Below are 25,277 nucleotides of genomic sequence, written 5' to 3'. Positions count from 1 at the left end.
AGTTAGAATACTGGAAGCCGATAGCCATTGTCACTATTGAAATTATATTTGTTTTTAGAAATCTCAACCACTTATTGGACTGTCCTTCTATAAGGTTACACACCTTGGCTAGCACTTGTAAATTACTGGAACCAAATCTTGAGCACAGTTCTTCTGATGTTCAACTACCACTTTTTTTTTTTTTTTTTTTTAATAAGATACGTGTTGCATTTGTGTTGTTTCATACATTTTTACTGCCCTTCCCGTTTTGTCTATTTACAGAGAGATGTGACTTCATAGACTACCACAGCACGGAGGTGATCAGGTCCAAATATTTTGTCAGAAAAATTCTTCATCATCTCCTCTCCCTCTCTCTCTGTTTATTTCATGTGGCTCTTATACAATGTTCCTGAAGAGTTGTGTTTATGTAGTCAGTAACACTAGAAACGAATGGTAGCATCACAGAGTTAGAAAGCTGTTCCTTGGCCTTTTTGTTAGTGTAATTAATACTATTTCATTTTATAGCTGTATCCATGGGCAAATCAATATAGCCATTGGCCTTCAGTGTCCCCTTTAAGAAATTCGGCTGTGCTTCCAAGCTGTTGTTATCACTGATAGATTGTATGAAAAGACGTTGAGCTGTGTTTGCTTCCAGGCTGCGTGGTGGTGCAAAGTTGCATGTAAGTATCTGTTTGTGTCTGTAGACTTTCTATACATTCTGTGTCTTAGAGTACTGTCAGTTCTTCTGTAGACTAACACATCTAGGAACAGGAAACTGACTTCACTGTTCCTACAAGATGAAGTTGATTTTGGGATGAATTTCATCTAACAACTTGTGGAATCTATGAAGCTTTTCTTTATGCTGTGGCATCTCACCTTGGAGATTGTGAGTCATGTTCCCATTTCTGAATCTTTAGATTGGGATTCATACATTTATATTTCTTACAAACCATTGGTTCCTCGGTAAAGCAGCCGCAAAGTAAAATGTCAGGAACATCACAAACAAATTCAATACTCAATTGATGAAAATAGCTGTGTTGCATGTATACCACCAGAAATTATCTCTGTTAACCAAGAGTGGCTTTTAATGGTGTGTATCAGAGTCCACAGCCAGCGGCCAGTGGTTAGAATCGCTACCTCTAAATCGCGAGGTCCCAGGTTCGATTCCTGGCCGGGTCGGATATTTTCTTCACTCTTGACTGGGTGTTTGTGGTGTCCTAGTCACTTCATCTCTTCATCACCACAAAGACGCATGAGTCACCGCATTGACATCAAACAGAAATAATTGCACCAGACAACCGAGCAACCCCATACATAGTCTGTAGTGTCTCAAGAATTTTGGCGTAAATTCTAGAAACACTTGGCCTTCAACTGTCTCGAACACCCGATATTTTAGGTACAAGTGCGGTAGAGTGAGGTCACTTCTACCGATCCGCCTGTTTCTGGGTGCAAATCAGAAGTTTGTTATTAGAAGACTGTAAGAGGGCTAGTCACTGACGACATCAATGTTTGCCGCCAGTGCCACAGAAGATGTGAGGTGAACTCGACGAATAATTATGTCGCATTCTTTGATGTGTTAATGTCTGTGGTGATTGTAAAAGAGAGTATTGAACAGTGGAATATAGAGTGCTATGCACATTCATGTATTGGACTCACTTGAGAATAGAGACTTAAATTATTTCATGTCTTGGCTGTGAAAAAACAAGACACATGTATGCTATTGGAATATGTGTAAATAAGTCTAACATGTAAGGAATAAGTTAGCTTGCAGAAGTTATTATCTGTGAAAGTTAAAAATATAACATGATGGAACTGAAAAGTATTATACGAGTACCAAAATTATTTCAAGGATACAGAAGTAATTTAATAAATTCTCTTAACCAATTATAGTCTTCAGAGAAGAAGCTTGTGGGGGACTGATGTAGCTGATCAGAGGAAGAGGATCGGCTACACACAATGTGCAAGTTAACTGAATTGGGAGATGTGTGTGCCTTGCAACCCGATACCACACTGTCTCTTGTTGTCCGAAAAACGTTAGAAGTCTCCTGGTCAGTGATGACGTGCGGTCATTACGGAGCATATCACAAGATTTTTGATTCATTCCAAACCAAAAGTGATGTTTCTGATTCACCAAGGAGGTAAATAAAGCCAAGAACCATACCCACAAGAAAAGGCACAGGGCTTTGTACCAAAGATCCTGGAATATCACTACAGAAATTCTCTATTGGTTGGACTACCAGCCTTGCCATATTAAAGCAATACAAACTTTTTCGGAGGCTACTAAGATGAAGGTTGTTGCCTTTAACTTTTTATTTCCAAGGTTAACTATGGAAATGGCTGTCCATGTTACAGGCATAACAAAGTTTGTCAGTTATTTTTGCTATGGGAAAGGGGGTGGGGCATACTACAGCTGTGTATTTGCTAAGACAGTTTTCACCTTGGATGTTCCACAGTCCTTTTGTGGGTACGTTTGTGGTGCGCACGGGGCCCTGAGCTATTGCAGTCTCCTTTCCTTTCCAGGCTGCATTACCATCCCTGCTCCTCTCCCTCCCTATCCTTGCTCCTTTGTCCTGTCCCCTCTTTTCCCTCTTAGTGGAATTCTCTCTGTCAGACCTGGCTATCCTCCTGGCTTTGTTTTGGTCTGTGCTATTGTTTAGTTTGCTGTTTCCATCTCCTTTCGGCGTTTAGGTCCTCTTGGGGTTGTTGTTGTTGTTGTTGTGGTCTTCAGTCCTGAGACTGGTTTGATGCAGCTCTCCAAGCTACTCTATCCTGTGCAAGCTTCTTCATCTCCCAGTAACTACTGCAACCTACATTCTTCTGAAACTGCTTAGTGTATTCATCTCTTGGTCTCCCTCTACGATTTATACCCTCCACGATGATGCCCTCCAATACTAAATTGGTGATCCCTTGATGCCTCAGAACATGTCCTACCAACCAATCATTCTTCTAGTCAAGTTGCGCCACAAATTTCTCTTCTCCCCAATCCTATTCAATACCTCCTCATTAGTTATATGATCTACCATCTAATCTTCAGCATTTTTCTGTAGCACCACATTTCAAAAGCTTCTATTCTCTTCTTGTCCAAACTATTTATCGTTTCACTTCCATACATGGCTACACTCCATACAAATATTTTCAGAAACGACTTCCTGACACTTAAATCTATACTCAATGTTAACAATTTTTTCTTCTTCAGAAACGCATTCCTTGCCATTGCCAGTCTACATTTTATATCCTCTCTACTCCGACCATCATCAGTTATTTTGCTCCCCAAATAGCAAAACTCCTTTACTACTTTAAGTGTATCATTTCCTAATCTAATTCCCTCAGCATCGCCCGACTTAATTCGACTACATTCCATTATCCTCGTTTTGCTTTTGTTGATGTTCATCTTATACTCTCCTTTCAAGACACTGTCCATTCTGTTCAACTGCTCTTCCAAGTCCTTTGCTGTCTCTTACAGAATTACAATGTCATTGGCGAATCTCAAAGTTTTTATTTCTTCTCCATGGATTTTAATACCTACTCCGAATTTGTCTTTTGTTTCCTTTAGTGCTTGCTCAATATACAGATTGAATAGCATCGGGGAGAGGCTACAACCCTGTCTCCCTCCCATTGCAACCACTGCTTCCCTTTCATGTCCCTCGACTCTTATAACTGCCATCTGTTTTCTGTACAAATTGTAAATAGCCTTTCGCTCCCTGTATTTTACCCCTGCCACCTTCAGAATTTGAAAGCGAGTATTCCAGTCAACATTGTCAAAAGCTTTCTCTAAGTCTACAAATGCTAGGAACGTAGGTTTGCCTTTCCTTAATCTATTGTCTAAGATAAGTCGTAGGGTCAGTATTGCCTCACGTGTCCCAACATTTCTACAGAATCCAAATTGGTCTTCCCCGACGTCGGCTTCTACCAGTTTTTCCATTCGTCTGTAAAGAATTTGTGTTAGTATTTTGCAGCTGTGACTTATTAAACGGATAGTTCGGTAATTTTCACATGTGTCAACACCTGCTTTCTTTGGGATTGGAATTATTATATTCTTCTCGAAGTCTGAGGGAATTTCGCCTGTCTCATACATCTTGCTCACCAGATGGTAGAGTTTTGTCAGGACTGGCTCTCCCAAGGCCATCAGTAGTTCTAATGGAATGTTGTCTACTCCCGGGGCCTTGTTTCGACTTAAGTCTTTCAGTGCTCTGTCAAACTCTTCACGCAATATCTTATCTCCCATTTCATCTTCATCTACCTCCATTTCTTCCATTTCCATTGCCCCTGTATACACCCTCTATATACTCCTTCCACCTTTCTGCTTTCCCTTCTTTGCTTAGAACTGGGTTTCCATCTGAGCTCTTGATATTCATGCAAGTGGTTCTTTTTTCTCCAAAGGTCTCTTTAATTTTCCTGTAGGCAGTATCTATCTTACCCCTCATGAGATAAGCCTCTACATCCTTACATTTGTCCTCTAGCCATCCCTGCTTAGCCATTTTGCACTTCCTTTCGATCTCATTTTTGAGACATTTGTATTCCTTTTTGCCTGCTTCATTTACTGCATTTTTGTTTTTTCTCCTTTCATCAATTAAATTCAGTATCTCTTCTGTTACCCAAGGATTTCTACTAGCCCTCGTCTGTGTACCTACTTGATCCTCCGCTGTCGTCACTATTTCATCCCTCAAATCTACCCATTTTTCTTCTACTGTATTTCTTTCCCCCATTCCTGTCAATTGTTCCCTTATGCTCTCCCTGAAACTCTGTAAAACCTCTGGTTCTTTCAGTATATCCAGGTTTCTTACGGTAGCTGTCATAATTGGTAACAGTAATGTCTGAGAGTGCACAGGACTGGGACGAGGGATGTGTCTGCACGCAGCCCTCACTCGTCGGGGTGCCCGGCCAACTGCTGCCGCCCGTGCCCGCCCACGCGCAGCCCCTGCCGGTGGTGTCGCTGCCGCTGCTGGCACAGCAGTACCGGCTGGCGGCGCAGCCGCCCCTGCAGCTGGTGCAGCCGCCACTCGCCCGGCAGCTGGTGATCCACCCGCAGCTACCGCGGGCCCCGCCGCCGCCACCACTGCTGCTCCGCCCGCCTCTTCGGCACACTGTGGTAATCCTACTTTCTGCAGAAGTGTGCGAAAAAGACTAGAGATAAGGAATTGGTAACTTCGTTGTTGTTGCATTGACCGAGAACTTTGTAAAGCCATTTTTCGATCGGTATAAAAATGGTATTTAGTTTTGTGGGGCCCTGATATCGGAGTGCCGAGATTGAGAGCTACATTCTATCAAAAATTACTCAGACAGGATTGACACCTCAGCAGAAGATTGTGGGGGTTGCGTGTGGTTGTGTAGAGTTGCTGTACCTGCACGGAACTTGTGTAATTTTGATTTTATATGTGGCAGAAGGAAGAACAGCACTATAAAGTACACTAGCTTAGTGTTAATGCAATTATATTCCAAACAGTGAAAGGGATTTTGTTAGTAAGTTAAAGACTTAAGTTGCTGATAACAGCTTCTGTATTAATAGTTAATTCAGCTGAATCTGCCTGTGCATCTTTTCTGTATGCACGATAGGAAAAACTCTAACGACATTACTCTTCACTCCCACAGATACTTGAAGTGGAAGTCACTGTGATTATTCAATGACACAATCAGTTCCTCTCCTGAATTTTCTGAAATAACTTAATTGTGCCAGTCTTCCCACGATGCGCTACATATGATGAACCTTTTCACTGCTACACCTGTGCTCTCTGTCTTCTGTGCTGAGGCAGCTTTCGTTATGTCTGTACTGCCCGCCGAATGCTGGTGCCTGTGCTGAGAGACAGTGTTCCGGCCTTTATGAAATACTTACCATCCAATTTTTCTAATATTAGTAGTGCACTGTTTTTGCTTGATGTGGGTCTTAACTTGTCTGTGGACTGAATATGTGTCAATTTTGCACATTGAGCTATCAAACTATCTTTATTCCTTAAAGTCCACGTGTGCATGCCTGGCACAACTTTCATCACCTTTATTATTTATTGCATAATCCAGAGCTGACCCTGCTATTCAGTTCCAACCCCCCCTCCCCCGCCCTGTGATTGGGTCTTTTTCACCGAAGAGGTAAGTAATATGCTGAAAGAGAGCTCAATTCTTTATCTAGCTACAAAAGCATCTTAAACACCTCTTTCCATTTAAAACTTATATTCTCTCTTCAATTAACGATACAACTTGGTTATATTACATCATCCATACTTGTGGGCCTCAACTCAAACACTTGCCTCCACCTCAGGTGCTGCTTCCATACCAGGTTGAAGAAGAAGAAGAAGAATATATCAGAGATACAGTTCTGCATTGTGAATTAAAGTCTTGTCTTTTCAGGACACTTTCCACTCACGTCTGCACAGAATTTCGCTCGCCCACTACAGCTGGTGGAGACGTGCGCTGAATGTGTACTTCCACTGGACAGGCAGCTCTTCACAGACAGAAAGCCTAGCAGCTGTCTCCTACTCCCGATCAATCTCCCTTAACTTAAACCTCTCTCGTATCTTCACTCAATTTTGAACTGAATTTCTTTTTGTTATCCATCATATTGCACAGCATCAAGAAAGTAAAACATTGCATCCAGTTGTAAAGAATCTGCAGAGGTAAAAATGCATTGTGTAAACTTTATGTATGGTTGATATTAGCTCATACATTACAGTGAATGAAATGTAGATAAGATACCGAAATTTTGTTTGAAATTGAGAGCAGAAGGATATTTCATTTCGTTCTAGAGTTATCGGGTTTTGTATCTGAAGGACTGTCACGTAATACGCCCATTCGTGTCCTTGCACATCGCGATTCGTGTGGTCATAAAAAGCGCCATATCAGAACGAGTTTTTTTGCAAATTGTAGCACAGAATAAGGCACATATGTTGTAAAATAAATTCTTGAAACGTTTTTGTTCACGCGGATACAGAAGTTACTCGGCAGCTCGGGACACTTTAAGTTGTCTGTAGCAGTGTAGGAAAACCTGAGTGGCGTGCGTATACACGTCCACGACCGCACAGGAATAGCATAGCGCGGCCTGTACACGTGCTCGCAGCAGTGAAAGGATTCTCTTTCTGTCTTCAAAGGTAACTGATCTAACAGCTTGGTCATAGATTTTTTGTTGGTGGCAAACCGACCCTTAAATTGGACTCGTATCCACGCTGATTGAAATGGCAGTGATAGGCTGAAGCCCCATGACTGTATGTCCGCATGTTTTTCCCAGTTCCTCAATTTGGTATCAGGGAAACAGTGGTTTATGGAGAGAGATTAGTTCCGTAAACACCATCTTTTTAAGATAATCCTTAGGATGTTACGAAGCAGAAGCCAGTCAGCCTATTGCTTTCCCTAGCCATAGCAGGATTTTGTCAACGTCTACAGTATAGTCGCTTCAGGCCTTGTTGCCAAGGCTTACTTTTTGATGTTTCCTTTCCCTCTCTGATTTTTACCCAGCTACCTGTCTCAAATGATGCTGCAAAGATCAAATTAGCTGAATTCCTTAAAGTTTAGTCTCTTTCGTCCTCCCTATAAATTTGTTTGTTCATTTCCTTGCAGTTATTCACAGCAAGTGTTCTTGTTTGCCTTCAGACCTACAGCAGTTCTGTTGAACGACTTGTCAGTAGGGAGAATTGGGTACCACTCAGCCATTAAATTTTCCTCTTTCAAAGGAAGCACATAATGCACAAACATTCCCCCGACCGATCTCGTACGGCAATCCCTCGGTACAGAGAGCGACGTTGAGCTTTCCTACTAAATAATGTTTGACAAACTTGCTTCTGTCATTGTTGGATATCACACACATCACAATAAACAATAATAATAGATAAAATATTAACCCCACAACTGTAAGAGATGGAAAAACAAAATCCCAGTGTACAGCAAATGATCCCTTGTATCCAGGAAGGCACCATATATAGCTTTCTGAACGGCATAAAAGATGCTTTCTTCCTCTTAATATGGGATGTCGACAGACTCACTGTGGAGGGTACACACAGACTGTTGTCTGAAATGCTTTTGAACAGAGAGGTCCGTATGGAACATACGCTTTTGTGTGTCAGAAACTTGGACATCGAAGAATGGGGAGAAGACTGCTGGAGGAGAATGAAAACAAAGGAACAACAGACTCAAACAAATGAGTACTGACAGCGGTGGGCTGAAATGAGAAACACATTCAAAGAAGCAACATCGTGAGCTACGTACTCTGTCACTTATGCCTACAGTCCATTCACCAAAATGAGAGACAGGCTGGAAACACATCAAATTATGTGACCAGAGCACTGCAGTCAAGCGGTAAACAATATGGGAAGCGCTCGGTCAGTGTGGCCGCATATGTTGCGAGTAAAAGTTGTTAGCGTGTGAGCATAGGATCTGATTGTGAAGTTTATCATGTTTGGAAGACCTTTTGATTATTAATGTAAGTATCAGTGGTTGTGATCGCATTAGTTGATCACTGTTTCTCTGCTCACCCAATAGTTACTCTTTTTTTTCTCCCATTAGTATCACATACGCCTAAACTCGTTATGTCATCCTCCACAGATAACAGCAATCGATGTCGACATGTCAGTTTTGAGTTTGCTACCTTCCCAAATTGCAGATTTTTCCCTCTTTCGGGTGTTCCGGAGGTGTGGCCTGAGGTGTGAACAATCACCTTAGGGTCCTCTGGTTGGAAGGAGCGTACATCAGAGACGCTGGCAATCGGGGGGATTTTCTCGCAATGAGCCAATCGTCATCTTGACAGTCCACATCTACCAAATGTAAACGGAATGAAGCTCCTGATGCCAAGACTCTCCCAGCTGCATCACAGTTCCTTGTAGTTTCATGTACTGGAGATGGTCATCCATTTCATATTCAGAAAGGTGTTAAATGCAGTTGCCAGCCCTGTAAAATCCTGCTCTCATTTACGCAGTGGCTCTTTGCTTTAGGAGACTACTTCTGATTCTCAAGCACAACTACTGCTGGCCACTTCGTTTCTCCACGGCTGTCCTGTTCCTGTCGAGGCCCGTAGAACTCTGAATTCTTCCCGTGATGTTGTTTACACTAGGCTGCTCGATGGTATGACTGAAGCAGAATTCCAAACGTACCTCACTGATCAGGGTGTCACTGCAGTCCATTGGGTGACGAAAAAAGTAGCTGCATCCTTAGTGCCCACACACACTCTTTTTCTCATATTTGATAGAGTAATGCTTCCGTTGAAGATCAAAGCAGGCTATGAAGTTATCACAGCCTGATTGTACACTCTGAACCTGATGCACTGCTACCAGGTCGTCATTTCGACCACACTCGAATGTCCTGTCAACACCCGGCCAAACTTCTGGTAGGAATGCTCACAAGGGCACTGTCCGCCTGCTTCTCCCCACTGTATCGACTGCAATGGTGACCGTGCTGCCTCCTCTCGAGATTGTTCCACCTATCTCGGTGAGCGGGCTGTCGGGGAGATCTGGGTAAAGGAAAAAGTTCCTTACCCGGTCGCTTGCAAGTCATTGACTAGTCGCAAAGCCACCATTCTTTCATCTGGCACTTACAGTGCTGTTTTTGCTACATTTCGCTTCACGAAGGACACGGCAATGCAGACGTGTAACCTCAAATTCAGTACTGTGGTTGTGAAATTGCCCAGTGTTGTGGTAGCATCACCATCTCCTCGTCCAGCTGTGCAACAGACTGTTAAACTTTCGCCTCACAGAACAAAGTCACCTGTAATACAACTGGAAAGGTTGGACAGAATGCTCGTGCGACGACTTCCTCCATCCCTCCGGCCAACAAACATCTGAGACTTCTTCTGCCTATCGGAAAGGCTCCAAGAAATCGAACAAAGATAAATTGTCTTCTCCTTCGCCGACACAGAGGTACCTTTAAATGGTATCGCCACGTGACACCATTACCGGCTGACCTCCGTGTCTACATTACGCACTGCCAACATGTTTTTCTGCCCTGGATTACACAGACGAAGAGAGGGAGAATGCCGACACTTCTGTAGATCTCGTGGAACAGTACTCTCCAGACTCTGCACCCAGTAGCAGTGAGTCCTTGAAGGCCGGCACTTGGCAGCCACCGAAGTGACACCCCTTCATTTTTTCCCTCCTCCCCTTTCTTCGTTACGACTCTCTTTCAATGGAACGTTCGTGGCCTTCGATAAGACAGAGAGGATTTACGGCTGCTCTTAGAATCGCACTGTCCGCTTGTTCTCTGCCTCCAGGAAACAGTACCGACTCCTCACGACCACTTTGCCCCCTAGGGGGGCTCACCACTCTGGCGGGTTAGTGCTCGGCTACCACGGGGTCCGAGGCCTTTGCAGCACTTTTTCCTCCCTATCCTCTTGCTATTCTTGTTCCCCCTCCCTGGGGAACACGTGTGGGGTATTATTGGGAACAATCTCTATTCTGTCGCGACCTGCGAATGGTCTCAACTTTCTTTTTGGCTCCCTTTTCCTTCAACTGTTTCCCTTCTCCTCTCGTTCGTCCGCTTAGGCATTTGAGGATCCTCTTTCTTTCTTCTTCCTCCCTGTGCGCTCCTGAAGGCCGGCTCACGTGTCTGACGTGTAAAAGGTGACCGGGTAACGCGTAATTCCCTGGCCTGGGTCGACAGGTAGGGTTTGCACGTATCCCCTGGTACGGGCCAGGGGATACGTGCCGGGTCGGGGGGGGGGGGGGGGTTATTGCCTGAGCTGTCACCTTCCCAGATTGCCCATCGGTCCAACCGTCAGGTGTCGGGGAGGTGTGAACAGTCACGTCAGGCAGGTGCGCCCGCACGTGAAGGGGGCCCCCAGTTGGCAGGAGCACACCGTCGGAGACATTGGCAGTTGTGGGGGATTTCCTCGTGACATGTCACTCGTCCTCTCCGTCGATGTCGACAAAATGTAAATGTAATGGGACTACCGTACGAAGACCCTTCCCGCTGCACCGCGGTTCCTTGCGGTATCACGTACTGAAGACAGTCTGTCCTTCGCCACCGTCAATCCGTTTATTATTCGGAAAGGTGTCGATGCCATTGCTGGCCCAGTGAAATCTTGCTCTCGTTTACAGAATGGCGCTTCGCTTTTGGAGACGGCTTCCGATTCTCGAGCACGACAGCTACTTGCTGCCTCGCTTGTCCACGGCTAACCTGTTCGTGTCGAGGCTCGTAGAACTTCGAATTCTTCCCACGGTGGTGTAGTTTACACCAGGCCGCTTGACGGTCTAACCGAGGCTGAAACCGAGCGAGGTGGCACAGTGGTTAGCACACTGGACTCGCATTCGGGAGGACGACGGTTCAATCCCGTCTCCAGCCATCCTGATTTAGGTTTTCCGTGATTTCCCTAAATCGTTTCAGGCAAATGCCGGGATGGTTCCTTTGAAAGGGCACGGCCGATTTCCTTCCCAATCCTTCCCTAACCCGAGCTTGCGCTCCGTCTCTAATGACCTCGTTGTCGACGGGACGTTAAACACTAACCACCACCACCACCGAGCCTGAAATACAATCTTACATCTCAGATGAGTGTCATTGCCATCCGTCGTGTAATGAAAAAGGTCGATTCCTCCTCGGTGCCCACCCGCACTCTTTTCCTCACTTTTGATAGGGTGGCGCTGCTGTCAGAGATTAAAGCGGGCTATGAAATCGTCACAGTCTGGCTGTACATTCCGAATCCATTGTGCTGCTACCAGTGTCGTCGGTTCAATCGCACTAGAATGTCTTGTCGACACCCGGCCCGATGTGTAATCTGTGGCAGGGATGCACACGAGGGCGAATGTCCGCCGCCTCCTCCCCGCCGTATTAACTGCAGTGGCAGCTACGCCGCCTCCTCCCGGGATTGTCCCGTGTATCTAGATGAGCGGGTTGTTAGAGAGATTTGGGTAAAGGAAAAAGTACCTTACCCGGTAGCTCACAAGTTAACTAACTTGACTCCTTCTGCTGCCACGTGGTGAGTAGATTATTTTCTTTTTATGTATCCAATTATCTTATAGTGTCATGTTCTATATTTGTCCAGGACTGATCGTGTGATGCACCCATTCTCATCCACAGTCCTTTAACACTGACATCCCGAGTATGTCCACCTCGGCAATAGTGTATTTAATTCCGTGCGATATAAATGACGTTTTTATGAAGGTTGCAGCTGTGTCTGTTTAAAGGATTTATTCTCATTCTGAAGTGTTGTGTAAGTTTACATAACTTTTGGATATGGTGTATTGTGTGGTTTATTTCTGCCCCTGTTTCTGTGCAGTCATCTCTAATATTCTAGAGTTACTCTGCACATTTCCTGTGCAGAAATCTGTCATTGACACTGTTTGATTACACTAGAGGAGTTTGAGCTTTTGCACCCGCCTGAGACCTCCACATCCAAAACTGATACACAGTGGTGCGTTTGATCCAGTGTGTTAGTCAGTTTTCTAGGAGAGTGTTACTGTGTCCAAAAGCCATCACTCTCACCCTCCCGTGCCCGCATCTCGTGGTCGTGCGGTAGCGTTCTCGCTTCCCACGCCCGGGTTCCCGGGTTCGATTCCCGGCGGGGTCAGGGATTTTCTCTGCCTCGTGATGGCTGGGTGTTGTGTGCTGTCCTTAGGTTAGTTAGGTTTCAGTAGTTCTAAGTTCTAGGGGACTTATGACCACAGCAGTTGAGTCCCATAGTGCTCAGAGCCATTTGAACCATTCACCCTCCCGTGTCAAATGCTGTTTACTTTCCCAGGAGAATGACTTTAAGAGGACAAATCCATTTGTGGCACCAGTGTTTCTGTGATCAGTAAGTGGATCCTAAACCAATTTCAGTGCATCACTTCTGCTTTCAGCATATCTCAGTATGTCGTGCACGTGTGTTTCCGCGTGACATTACTACGAGTGTGTGTTACATTTATTTTAGTGTAGTGTCATTTTAAAATACTGGCTGAAACATTTAAAAACTAAAGTATTTATATTGAGTCTCTAGTCATTTGTACGAAATAGTAATTCGTAATTGCATTACGTAATATGTCGTTAATACCCGTTTTCCCATCTTAGGTGAATCCGCCAGTTAAAGCTAACGTTTTAGGAGCCCCGTGTGTCGCGAAGTCGCCAAACGCCGTAAAAGCTCCGGCAACTCCGCCAGCTGTGAAGGTGCCAGCCGCAGTAAAGGAGTCGGACGGCGCTTCGGAGGCAAATGGGAGTGCAGCGGTTACCCTCCACTCTACTTGTCAGAAGTCGGAGGACAGGTGTGTGCCGCAGGCTTACAGCTGTTTGCTTTCCTTTTCCCAGTAGCTGCCCCCCTGTATTGTCAGTCAGTTATAGTAGTGTTTCTGGAGATTCTTATGTTCTATTTGAACTTAAAACCAGGTGTAGAGACACATCCTGTGTCTGTAGTGTTGCTGTTGTGAAAAATCACACACAAAAATTAAGCTGAATATTTGCTTACCAATTACAGCTAAATACCTTTCTAATTAAGAATCACTGAAGAAGTTACTCAGAGTTAGATTTGGAATTTGGAACCTTCTCGGGTGCTCGGAATATTCTTTAATTGCATTGTCATACGCTACAGACTAAAATGTAGTGTAGCATAAAAATAAATTGCACTTAGCAATTCCTAACATATATATTACCTAATTTTAATACAACACATTTGCACAAGCATTTGATGATGTCGTAATCAGTATCTACTGATAACCGTTAAGTCTTTAGACTGAAAGCACGTGCTGTGAGGGTTGACATAATGTTCCCAATGTATTGTCAACAGTATGGCATTGAGAATTGCTCATGTAATTGTGTCGTATAAAATACAAAAAATATAATCAATTGAGTACTTAATCTCTGTCGACAGTGAGTAATAGTTTGCTAAAACACACAATTGAGCTGACATTACTGTAGACCCAGCTCTTGTGAAAATAACTCGGTCATGTGACTGGCTGCAGCTGCACTCCAATTTGGAGGAGGACAAGATGGGAAGCAGCTGTATTTGCTTTCAGATAGTGTCACTAAGGTTATTGGCGTTGGGAAGAAGAAAAAAGTCATAGTGCCAATGAAACGTGTGAGCAGCAGCAGAAGAAGAAGAAGAAGAAGGTGATGACGATAAACCCACACAGTAAATATACCATTTACAATATGGATAAATGTGTTATTAGCCAGAAATTGCTGTGATATTGTGAATAATATTAAAAAATGCCAATTTTGCAAAATTTCATAGCTAGCAAGGAAACTTGGAGAAAAAATTGTTCTGCCTATATGATTCAGTCCTGAAGGTGCCGGAATGAAGACGTTGTCAGGTGTGTGAATGATTCAATAGTTTAAAAATGAGCATAGTACAATAAACATTTACGCAAGAAAGTAAGTCTATATTAAAGCTGCCAGTGATTAATTCAGAGGAAATGTGGATTCATACACATTTTGCTCTCAGTAAATGCTTTTGAAGTGTTGGTCACTGAGGAGCACTTTTGAACCAAAATGCATTCAGCAGGTAACGGCCTGTAGTGATGTCTGTATTGGATTTGACAACGTGGATCCACTTGTAATAATACCGGAGTGTATGACGTTACTATCTCCCCCTCTGCTGCCATCCTCAGCAGCTCTCCAGTTTGCTTTGCCAGTTAATAGTTATTCTTTGGAAAATTTAACTTTTCCAGCATTGCCAGTTGCTCTGCCCACTAACAGACGGAATGAGAATGCACTTTTTGCATTAGAGCCACAAAAAGACTTCATGGAACATGATAGGTTAGTAAAGTATAAGAAAAATAGGGCAAAAAGTTTTAGACACTGTTGTGCAGTGTGTTATCCATATAACCTTCTCTCAATTGATTTTGACATGTGACAGCTGCTGCCCCGAGGAAGGGTGTGATTTAGTGTTTGCGGCCAAAATGTAAATTCTATTTTTGTGTCAGATATTTTAACGACTTCTGGTTACGTTCTCCGTGTGCTGCAAATAGTGTTTACTGCTTCAGAGTCTCCTTTGTCGTTTGATGTGCATTTGTTTCTCAAACGGTCAGTACTGACTTTAAGTTAGAATTTTTGAAGAAAGATAACCTTTATTGAGTGTTAAAGTAAGAGCTCAGTTTCTGAAGTAGGAGAGGTTCCGGAAAGGTAATTAACGTGCAGTTACATTTACTTAAAATTTTATTGTAACAATACCAAAGAAGGAAAGTTGCTACTCACCATATAGCGGAGATGCTGAGTCGCGATAGGCACAACAAAAAGATTCACACAATTATAGCTTTCGGCCATTAAGGCATTTGTCAGCAGTACACACACACACACACACACACACACACACACACACACACACGCACACACACACACGCGCACACACACACACGCACGCAAACGCAACTTGCACGCACGTTTTTAGGCTCAGAGCTGAAACAACACTGTGAGCAGCAGCAGCAGTGCATGATGGGAGTGGTGACTGGGTGGGGGTGAGGAGGAGGCTGGGGCGGGGAGGGGGAGGGATAGAATGGTGGGAGTGGTGGACAGTGAAGTGTTGCAGCTTAGATGGAGGGCATGAGAGAAGGTGCGGAGGGGGGAGGGGGTAGGTAGTGGAAAGGAGAAAAATAAAAAGAAATTAAATACTGGGTGTGGCAGTGAAATGACGGCTGTGTAGTGCTGGAATGGGAACAGGGAGGGGGCTGGATGGGTGAGGAAAGTGACTAACGAAGACATGTAGGCGTGACAACCAACAAGCTGTCTGTCCGCATGAACGGCCAGCGACAAAATGTGGCCAAAAAACAAGTTGGCCACCCTGTCGCTGAACATGCTGCCAAACATGATACCCCTCATCCCAGTGACTGCTTCACAGCCTGTGCCATATGGATCCTTCCCACCAACACCAGCTTTTCTGAATTGCACAGGGGGGAACTTTCCCTGCAATACATCCTACGTTCCCGTGACCCTCCTGGCCTCAGCCTTTGTTAGTCACTGTCCTCACCCATCCAGCCCCCTCCCTGTTTCCATTCCAGCACTACATAGCCGTCATTTCAGCCCCACACCCAGTCTTTTAATTTCTCTCCTTTCCACTACGTACCCCCTCCCCCCTCTGCCTCTTCTGCCCCTTCTCTCCTGCCCTCCATCTAAACTGCAACACTTCACTGTTCACCACTCCCACCACACTATCCCTCCCCCTTCCCCTCCCCACCCCAGCCTCCTCCTTACCCCCACCCAGTCGCCTCTCCCATTATGCACTGGTGCTGCTGCTCGCAGTGTGGTTTCAGCTCTCCGAGACTGCAGACCTGTGTGCAAGTTGCGTTTTTGTGTGTGTGTGTGTGTGTGTGTGTGTGTGTGTGTGTGTGTGTGTACTGCTGACAAAGGCCTTAATGGCCGAAAGCTATAATTGTGTGAATCTTTTTGTTGTGCCTATTGCGACTCAGCATCTCCGCTATATGGTGAGTAGAAACTTTCCTTCTCTGGTATTGTTACATTCCATCCTGGATTTTCCATTGTTTGAAATTTCATTGATCATTTAAGACCCAGACCACGGAATATCATTTGACTATTTCCTCGAAGATCTCTCCATGATAATTTCATGCAACAACCTTCAGTTTTAAAAGATTAACCAACCAAAATTCTGGAAATGAAATCTGTAATCTTTAAATAGTGTGGAATTCTTAAAATTCATTGATACTGTTTTAAATAGATTTAGTTTTTCAATATTTCCCGTAAGTTTTCAAAACACAAATGTGAAAGCCACTGACAACCATACGGGCCTACAGCACACAGTCATCGACTTTGAGATTGTAGCACATCTGTTGATGTTACAGTGAATCAGCTTTGTCTGTGCTTTACATCTACACTGGTATGTATGAACTTTTGCGAAAAGCTCTCTGACTAATTTCTCTGATGTTCACTTCCACATTGGTCCAAAGCACAAATATTCATTGTAGTAGGAGTGCTTGCTGCCCACACTGATGCCCACTTCTTCATAAAAGCTGGAAGGTCTTGAAGAAATTTCGTGGCTTCAGCATTTGAGTCAGTTAAATAGATGCTGAGGATTTCAGAACCTTTAAGAGTGTTACAGACCTCATTACCAAACCAAAAGTTGATGCTCGTGCTAACAATGTATATTTCAGAAACTTTACCACAATGAAGTTTTTTTAAAAGTAACATATTCTTCATCAGAGTTGGATACCACCATTTTCTTCAGGTCACATCGAGGGAGACCACAATTTGTCTTTTCTCCATAGTTTGTTGATGCCTTGCAAAATCTAGTGCTCAAATACGTAGGTGGAAGGTAATCATTAAACTAGAAACACAAATGCTTTAAAAACTACTAGATCAAATTTGAAACATGTAGACTTAACTGGACTATTAGATTTCATGCCTGAAGTGAATAGGCAGTTTTATCTGAACGTCAGGCCGGAGAATCTTCTCTCCACCGGTTCCACATACGCACTGTCGAAGCAGCGTGCTCTGTATGAGCTGCAGTGTCACGGAACGATAGACCTGCCTCCCACAGACCACTCATTCTGTCCCATTCGAGTGCTCTCACGTACCACCCACTACCACACATGCTGTGTCAATTAAGTTCAGAAAATTCCTGTATGAAATTTTCTCACAATTTTTCAAAAACGACATGAGATACACAAACACCATCGACAGGCCGACATCTTTCGAGCACTCAAAGAATAGACTCGGTGCCTACACTGAGCCAAGTGCTATTTTACATGAGAAGGACCTGCACGGAAACGTGCTCCAGATGGCTTCGACTCGATAACAGAACAGAAAAAGTTCGCCCCTACTTGACCTTAAAATTTGAATCCGAGACTCATGATAAACACAAAAGGATACCAAAGTTTAATTATTATTACTTAGGGTGACCTTAACTGCAAGACTTTAATGTGCAATGGAGCTGTAATTACAGTTCCAGCAACGTAGCTGTCAAAAGCAGAACAACCCAGATATGAACCCCCCCCCTCCCCCCTCCCCAGGGGGCTCAATCCTTTGGTGAGTTCCTGCTCGGCTACCACAGGGCCCTAACTTTGCGGCACTATTCCCTTCCGTGTTGCACGTCTATCCTCCTGCTATCCTTTTTCCCCCTCTCTCGGGGAACACGTCCGGGCTGTTTTTCGAAATGTATTCTGCATTTTCGGTAGTAGATATCAGAATACTCTCCACTGTTTTTCATTCCTATCCCCCCCCTCCCCCTCGCCTTCTCCTATCTTTTGTCGTATTTGGCTATTGAGGTTCCTCCTCTTCATGTACCTCCCCGTCTGCTCCCGGAGGCCGGCCCACACTTCTGACACGTGGCTGGGTAACGCCTAATACCCGGTGCCGGGTTAACACGTAGGGTTCGCACGTACCCCCTGGTACGGGCCAGGCTCGGGGAGGGATGATTGCCTGAGCTGCTACCTTCCCAAATTGCCGGTCCCTCTGTCAGGTGTTCGGGAGGCTTGAACAGTCACCTAAGGCAGGTGGGCCCCTCTGTGGAAGAAGGCTCCAGTTGAAAGGAGCGTGCCATTGGAGACACTGGCAGTTGTGGTGGATTTTCTCGGTGCGAGCCAATCATTTGCGCAGAAACAGATTCCACATTAGATAACTTATTCACCCCAAGACAAGTAACTGAGAAGGCGTGGGAATTCAATGTAGATGTCCACATATTATTCGTAGATTTTAAAAAGGACTATGATAGCATACACCGGCAGACACTCCTAAATATAATGAAGGAATTTAAAATAACATCAAAATTAATCAGATTAGTTAAAATGTGTATCGATGAAACTTTATGTCGCATAAAGACACCGGTAGGAGAAACTGAAGATTTTAATGTGTACACTGGACTGAGACAAGGGGATGCCATTACACCTATTTTATTTAACCTTGTCCTAGAGAAGATTGATAGAGAATTTTCTAAAACCAGTCCGCAAGGGATCCAGCTACAAGATGTGAACATTACAAGACTTGCCTATGCAGATGATGTAGCACTAATAAGTAGTTCCAAAAGAGAATTAATCAGAATGATGCAAAACTACTAAAAAATTGCTGAGAAAACAGGATTACATGTTAATGAAGAAAAGACAGAATACTTGCCCATAAGTAAGAAAACGAAAAAGATACACCTCTGACTGTAGATGGATTCAATTTCAAGACTGTTGACCATTTCAAGTACCTAGGATGTATTTCTAGTAATAATAACAGAACAGATATAGAAATAAATGCCCGTTTATCAACAGCAAACAAGACACTTTTTAGTTTCATCAAAATTCTAAGAAAAAGATCACTTAGCAGTAACTTCAAAATCCGCTTATATCAATCGACCATTATACCGGTGATGTTATATGGATGTGAAACATTAATATTTAGAAAGAAAGATGAAGAAAAGCTGTTAATATTCGAAAGAAAAGTACTAACGAAAATTTTTGGGCCTGTATGGAATGGAGAATAAGAAGAAATGAAGAACTAAGAGGGCTGTACAAACACTGTAACATTGTCAAAGTGCTCAAGAGGAGAAGGTTGAATTGGGCAGGCCATATAGCAAGAGTGACAGAGAATAGACTACCTAGAATGGCATTCAGCAGAACAATAGAAGGAACGAGAAGAAGAGGGAGACCCAAAATCAGATGGCGGTATAACATTCGGGAGGACACAACGAGGATGAACAGCAGCAGCAACTGGACAAACAGCCCATTGGACAGGCAGAAGTGGAAGAGGCTCACAGAGCAGGCGTATGGTCGATAAAGCCCTTGCCACATGTAAAGTAAAGTAAAAAAATAGTAAGAGCCAATCGTCACCTTTGCAGACCACGTCTACCAAACACAAATGGAATGAAGCTCCTGATGCAAAGACCCAACCAGCTGTGCCACGCTTCCTTGTGGTTTCACATACTGGAGAAGGTCAGTCGTTTGCAATGGTAAATCTGTTTCTTATTCAGAAAGGTGTTGACGCAGTTGCTAGCCCTGTGAAATCCTGCTCTCATTTATGCAATGCCACCTTTTTTTTTTTTTTTTTTTTTTTTTAGACTACTTCTGATTCTCAGGCACAGCAACTGCTTGCTGCTTCACTTCTCTATGGCTATCCTGTTGGTGTCGAGCCTGTAGAACTCTGAATTCTTCCCGTGGCATTATCTGCACCGGGCTGCTCGACGGTCCGACTGAGGCAGAAATCCGAACTTACTTTTCTGATCACAGTGTCATTGCAGTCCATTGAGTGATGAAAAAAGTAGATGCATCCTTAGTGCCCACACACACTCTTTTCCTCACATTTGAAAGAGTGGTGCCTCCGTCCTCAAAATCAAAGCGGGCTGTGAAGTTGTCACAAACAGACTGTTCGTTCCGAACCCGATCATTTCGTCCTCACTCGAATGTCCTGTCGACACCCGGCCAAATGTGTCACCTGTGGTGGGGATGCGCACGAGGGCGATTGCTTGCCTCCTTCTCCCCACTGTATCGACTGCAGTGGTGACCGTGCTGCCTCCTCTCGAGATTGTCCCACATATCTCGGTGAGCGGGCTGTCCGGGAGATTTGGGTAAAGGAAAAAGTGCCTTATGCTGTCATTCGCAAGTTATTGGCTAGTTGAAGCCCTGCATTTTACCATCTGGCACTTACAGTACCGTTCTTGTTACATCTCACTCCACGCAGGACACGGCCACGCAGACCTACAACCTCAAATTTAGCACCGCGGTTGTAAAATCGCCCAGCGCCGTGGTAGCATCCCTGTCTCCTTCTCCTCCAACTGTGCGACAAACCACCAAAGTTTTGCCTCGCGCAACCAAATCATCTGCTACACAACCAGCAGGTCGGACAGGACGGAAAGAATATTCCGGCAAAGACTTAACGTCCATCCAGCTGACAAACATCTGAATCTTCATCTGCCAACCGGAAAGACTCCAAGAAATCGGGGGCAAAACGGACTCCTTCACCGACTCGCGTGTCCTCTTCGATGGTGTCAGTTCGTGGTACCCTCACGTAGCTGACAGTGTTGCCGTTGTGCACCACCAACTGTTTATCTGCCCTGGAATCCACAGACCGACTGAGGGAGAATGCTGACGCGTCTGTAGATCTCGTGGAGCAGGTTCCACCTCTGCGCCTTGTAGCAGAGTGTCTTCGAAGGCTGGAACTCGGCAGCCGCTGACGTGACACCCTTCTGTACCCTCGCCCTGCCTTCCCCTTTCTCCATCGTGACTCTTCTCCAGTGGAATATTCGTGGCCTTAGATCCAGCAAGGAGGAATTACAGCTACTCTTGGAATCGCAGTGGCTACTTGTTCTCTGTCTCCAGGAAACAAAATTACATCCTGACAACTGCTTTTTCCTCTCACATTTCTTTCTTGTCCACTTTGACCTACAGCCCCCCCCCTCCCCCCCGTCTCCCCTGCCCTGAGGACTGCATTCCATCTCATGGGGAGTCATGCTGCTCGTCTGGGATGACATTCATAACCAAACCGTCTCACTGAACACCTGGCTGCAAGCTGTTGCAGTCTACACTTTCCTTCCTCACTTCACCTTTCTCTTTGCAACACCTACATCCCTCTGTCATTCGCTGTCACCAGGACAGACTTCCTCCAGCTTATTTGGCAACTCCCTACCTGTTTTTGCTGCTCATTGACTTTTAAAACACACCGTCCTCTCCGGGTCTCTCCCAGAACCTGTCAGAGAGGTGCCCACTTGGCTGACCTTTTCAATAAACTTGACTTCCTCTGTTGTTAACGCTGGAATACCAATGCTCCTTTCAGACTCCTCACACACCCACATTCCCATTGGAACATCTTCTGCACTATCCAGCTTGCCCATCATCACAAATGGTCCGTTTTCTCTGACATGTACTCGAGTGACCATTTCCCGTGTGCTATCCATTTGCTGACTCCTCCCCCACCTACGGCAAACCCAAATGGCAACTTTCTAAGGCCGACTGGTGGCTGTACTCCTCCCTGTCGGCCTTCGACGAACAACATTTCCTCAATTGTGGTGACCGAGTAGAATACCTTACAAATGTTACCCTTACCGCTGCAGAACATTCCATTCCTCACACTTCATCTTTATGGCACCGTGTCCCAGTGCCACGGTGGACTGAGGTGTGCCACGAGTAAATTCGTATGCGGAGACATGCTCTCTGCGTTTCTAACCGTAATCCTATGATGGCCAACTGCATTCATTGTAAACAGCTACAAGCGCAGTGTTGTTGCGTTCTTTGGGATAGCAAAAAAAGCTAGCCGGATTTAATTTACTATTTCTTTTAACAATTCCACTCCCTTTTCTGTCGTGTGGACCAACCTTTGATGGCTGTCTGGGACCGAGGTCCATTTCCCCATTTCCGACCTGACAGTAACAGACGGTGTCACAGTGGACCCTCTCGCTATCTCCGACACCTCGGGTCACTATTTTGCGGAGATTTCTAGCTTGACCCGCTATCGCCCTGTCTTCCTCATTGGAAAATGGGTTGAGGAGGCTCAGGTGAGACCCTTGTCCTCTTAGAATTGTGAGTGCTGCAGTGCCACTTTTACTGTGAGGAAGCTAGATCGTGCTCTCACCTTCATCCCGATCCTCCGCCCCTGGTGGGCAGTATGACGTTCACATTCAGTTGTCGCAGCACCTTTCTCTTGCGGGCATTTTCTCCTTCATACATACATTCGCATTTGGGCAGGGGGCACATTTCCCAGACGCTGGCGCAAAGCCTGTACCTAAGCCCGGTAAGGACAAACACCTTCCTTCTAACTACTGCCCGATTTCTCTCACCGGCTGTGTTTGCAAAGTGATTGTGTGTGCGATTCATGCCGGGCTGGTACGGTGACTCGAGAGTCACAATTTATTAACCACTGCACAGTGAGAATTTCGAGCGCGCTGCTCTGCAGTTGACTATCTCGTCATTTTGTCCACCTGTGTCACAAATTGTTTTCTACGGAAATACCAGACTGTGGCTGTGTTTTTTGAACTGGAAAAAGCCTGTGACAGTTGTTGGAGGATTTGTATCCTCCGTACTCTCAACCGGTTGGGCTTCTGTGGCCGCCTGCCCTGTTTCCTTCCAGAATTTTTAAGAGACAGTTTTCAAGATACATGTGGGTTCTATATCGTCAGACACCTTTATCCGGGAAAATGTTGTTCCTTAGGGTTCCGTCCTGAACGTCGTCGTCTTTGCTATCGTCGTTAACCGTATTACGGCCTGTCTCCCGTCGGGCATCTCCGACTCCCTCTCGTCGATGATTTTGTGATCTGTTTCAGTTCTCCACAGACTTATCTCCTGGAGCGGCACCTTCAGTGTTCACTCGATCGTCTTTATTTGTGGAGCATTGACAGTGGCTTTCACTTTTGTACTGACAAAACCGTTTGTATGAATTTCTGACGGCACGGTGGGTTTGTTCCACCATTTTTACATACTAAGCCTGTTGCTCTTCTGTTCACTGAAAGTATGAAATTCCAGGGGCTCGTACACTTCATAGGAAACACCCTCGGTCATCCCACGTGTCCTACCTAGCTGCCCCCTTGTACGTGGTCCCCCAATGTCCCGCTTGTCCTCAGTGGTGCTTCCTGGGGAGCCGATCGGACCACACTCCTTCGTTTGTACCGGTCCCCTGTCCGTTCAAAACTAGACTGTGGGTGTTTCGTTTATGAATCCATCGGCATCTGTCCACCTTACGCTGTCTAAATACAATCCACCATCGTGGAGTCAGTTTGGCCACTGGCACCTTTTATGTTAGGCCAGATGAGAGTGTGTATGCAGAAGCTGCCGAACTACTGCTGTCGTACCGACGTGATGTTCTCCTCGGCAGATATGCGTGCCGTTTGTCCACCGTGCCTGGCCACTCATCATATGCCTCCTTGTTAGATGACTCCTTTGACTGTCAGTATGTGTGCGTCCCTCATCTGTTACCTCCTGGAGTTCGCTTTTGGCTATTGCTCCAGCAGCTTAACTTCACACTACCTGCCATTTTCTTGGTGAGTGTGAACCCTTCACCACCTGTGTTCACCTTTGACTTTATTCTCTTCCTAAGGACACTACTCCAAAGTTGCTTTATCGCACGGAACTTCACAATAGTACCTTCAAGTACAGTCCTGGCTCTGACTGATTGTGGTGGCGAGTGCACCTTCATCATTAGCACCGACAATTTTCGGTATTGGCTTCCAGAACCCTGCTCAGTATTTACATCGGAGCTCTCCGCCCTGCATCGGGCAACACAATACATTCGGCAACACGGGCTTTTCAATTGTGGCATTTACTCCGACTCTCCGTGTCCTTTAGATTCTCTGTGTGCTGTACACAGTCTATCTCTCAGTGCAACGGGTCGAAGAAAGCATCCACTTGCTGACTCTCGACGGAACCACTGCGACATTTATACGGTTTCCCGGTCACGTCGGTCTGACAGGAAACGAGGCTGCTGATGCTGCTGCCGGGGCTGCTGTCATCCTACCTCTGCCCGCTAGTTCTTCCATTCCTTTAGATGATTTCTGTGTCGCCATCTGGTAGCAGGTTGTGACACTTTGGCATCACTGTTGGTCTTCTCATCTGGGGAACGAACTCTGGGGAATGAAACCTCTCACAGCGTCTCACTGCGAAGAGAGACCATTTTAGCTAGACTGCGTATTGGGCACTGTCATTTTAGCAACCATCATTTGGTAAGTGGTTATCCCCCACCACTTTGTGTTCATTGTCATCAGCCTTGTCACAGTTCGCCAGTTCCTGACAAAATGTCGTTTTTTTATCCACTTTTGTGCTAATTTATGTTTGCTGTCTTAGCTACTGGCCATTTTAGTGAACGATGCGTGGGCTGTTGATCACATTTTACTTTTTATCTGTCGTAGCAATGTGGCAGAGGACATTTAATCTTTAGTTTAGGGCCTCCATTTCCATTGTCTCTGTGGCGTATTTTTGGACATTTCTCCAAGAGGAAGTCCCTGTTTTTAGATGTCTTTTGTTCCGTCGATTCGGCTTAATGTGCGGTCGCTTTTAACTCCTTTTTCGACTGTTCTGGCATGCGTGTGTATGACCTTAGTTGTTTTTGTACCCTAAAACAAAACAAAACAAAAATCCAGTTTTGAACAAACACTATTTGCCACTTACTAACGTCAACTTGTTTAGCAGTGTCCAAACTTGCAAATAGCTGACAGAAATGGCCGTACAATTACTAGGGAGTCTATTGTGTATGAGGCTGCTTCTTGGCACCCAATCTCACTGATCCACACTGCATCCACCACAATTACAGTAGATTTCCGTGTGTCCGTAGCCTTCGGCAAAATCGAACACGGCCACGTTCTCGTCAGAGGAACGGCAACCACTTCTCCCGAGGCACCACGTCGGGGTCAGTTCATTAACTTGCTTCCGGATGTGGAGCCACTGAGACGGCTTTCTGCCTTCGGCAGGGATCCGGAATCGGTTGCCTCCTACCGGCTAACGAACTGCGCACTCCTCAGTTAGCCGCAGATGGTGTCGCTCTCCTTCCCCCTCTCTGCAGTAGTGACGACATTT

The 25,277-nt window shown here is 45.1% G+C and overlaps 1 protein-coding gene across 1 annotated transcript in view; it reads left to right on the top strand.

Moving 5' to 3' along the window:
- The window catches only part of LOC126215183 (uncharacterized), a 35,341-nt gene that overhangs the window by 1,968 nt on the left and 8,096 nt on the right, over positions 1–25,277 (top strand). The window contains exons 2-3 of the mRNA XM_049941852.1: positions 4,838–5,068; positions 12,931–13,121. Of these exons, the coding sequence (XP_049797809.1) occupies positions 4,838–5,068; positions 12,931–13,121 (422 nt within the window). The remainder of the gene's footprint in view (positions 1–4,837; positions 5,069–12,930; positions 13,122–25,277) is intronic.

Source organism: Schistocerca nitens, chromosome 12 (genome assembly GCF_023898315.1).
Source record: "Schistocerca nitens isolate TAMUIC-IGC-003100 chromosome 12, iqSchNite1.1, whole genome shotgun sequence".
Lineage (NCBI taxonomy): Eukaryota > Metazoa > Arthropoda > Insecta > Orthoptera > Acrididae > Schistocerca > Schistocerca nitens.
The sequence above is the reverse complement of the archived record's forward strand: the minus strand, read 5'-3'. Positions and strand labels throughout refer to the sequence as shown.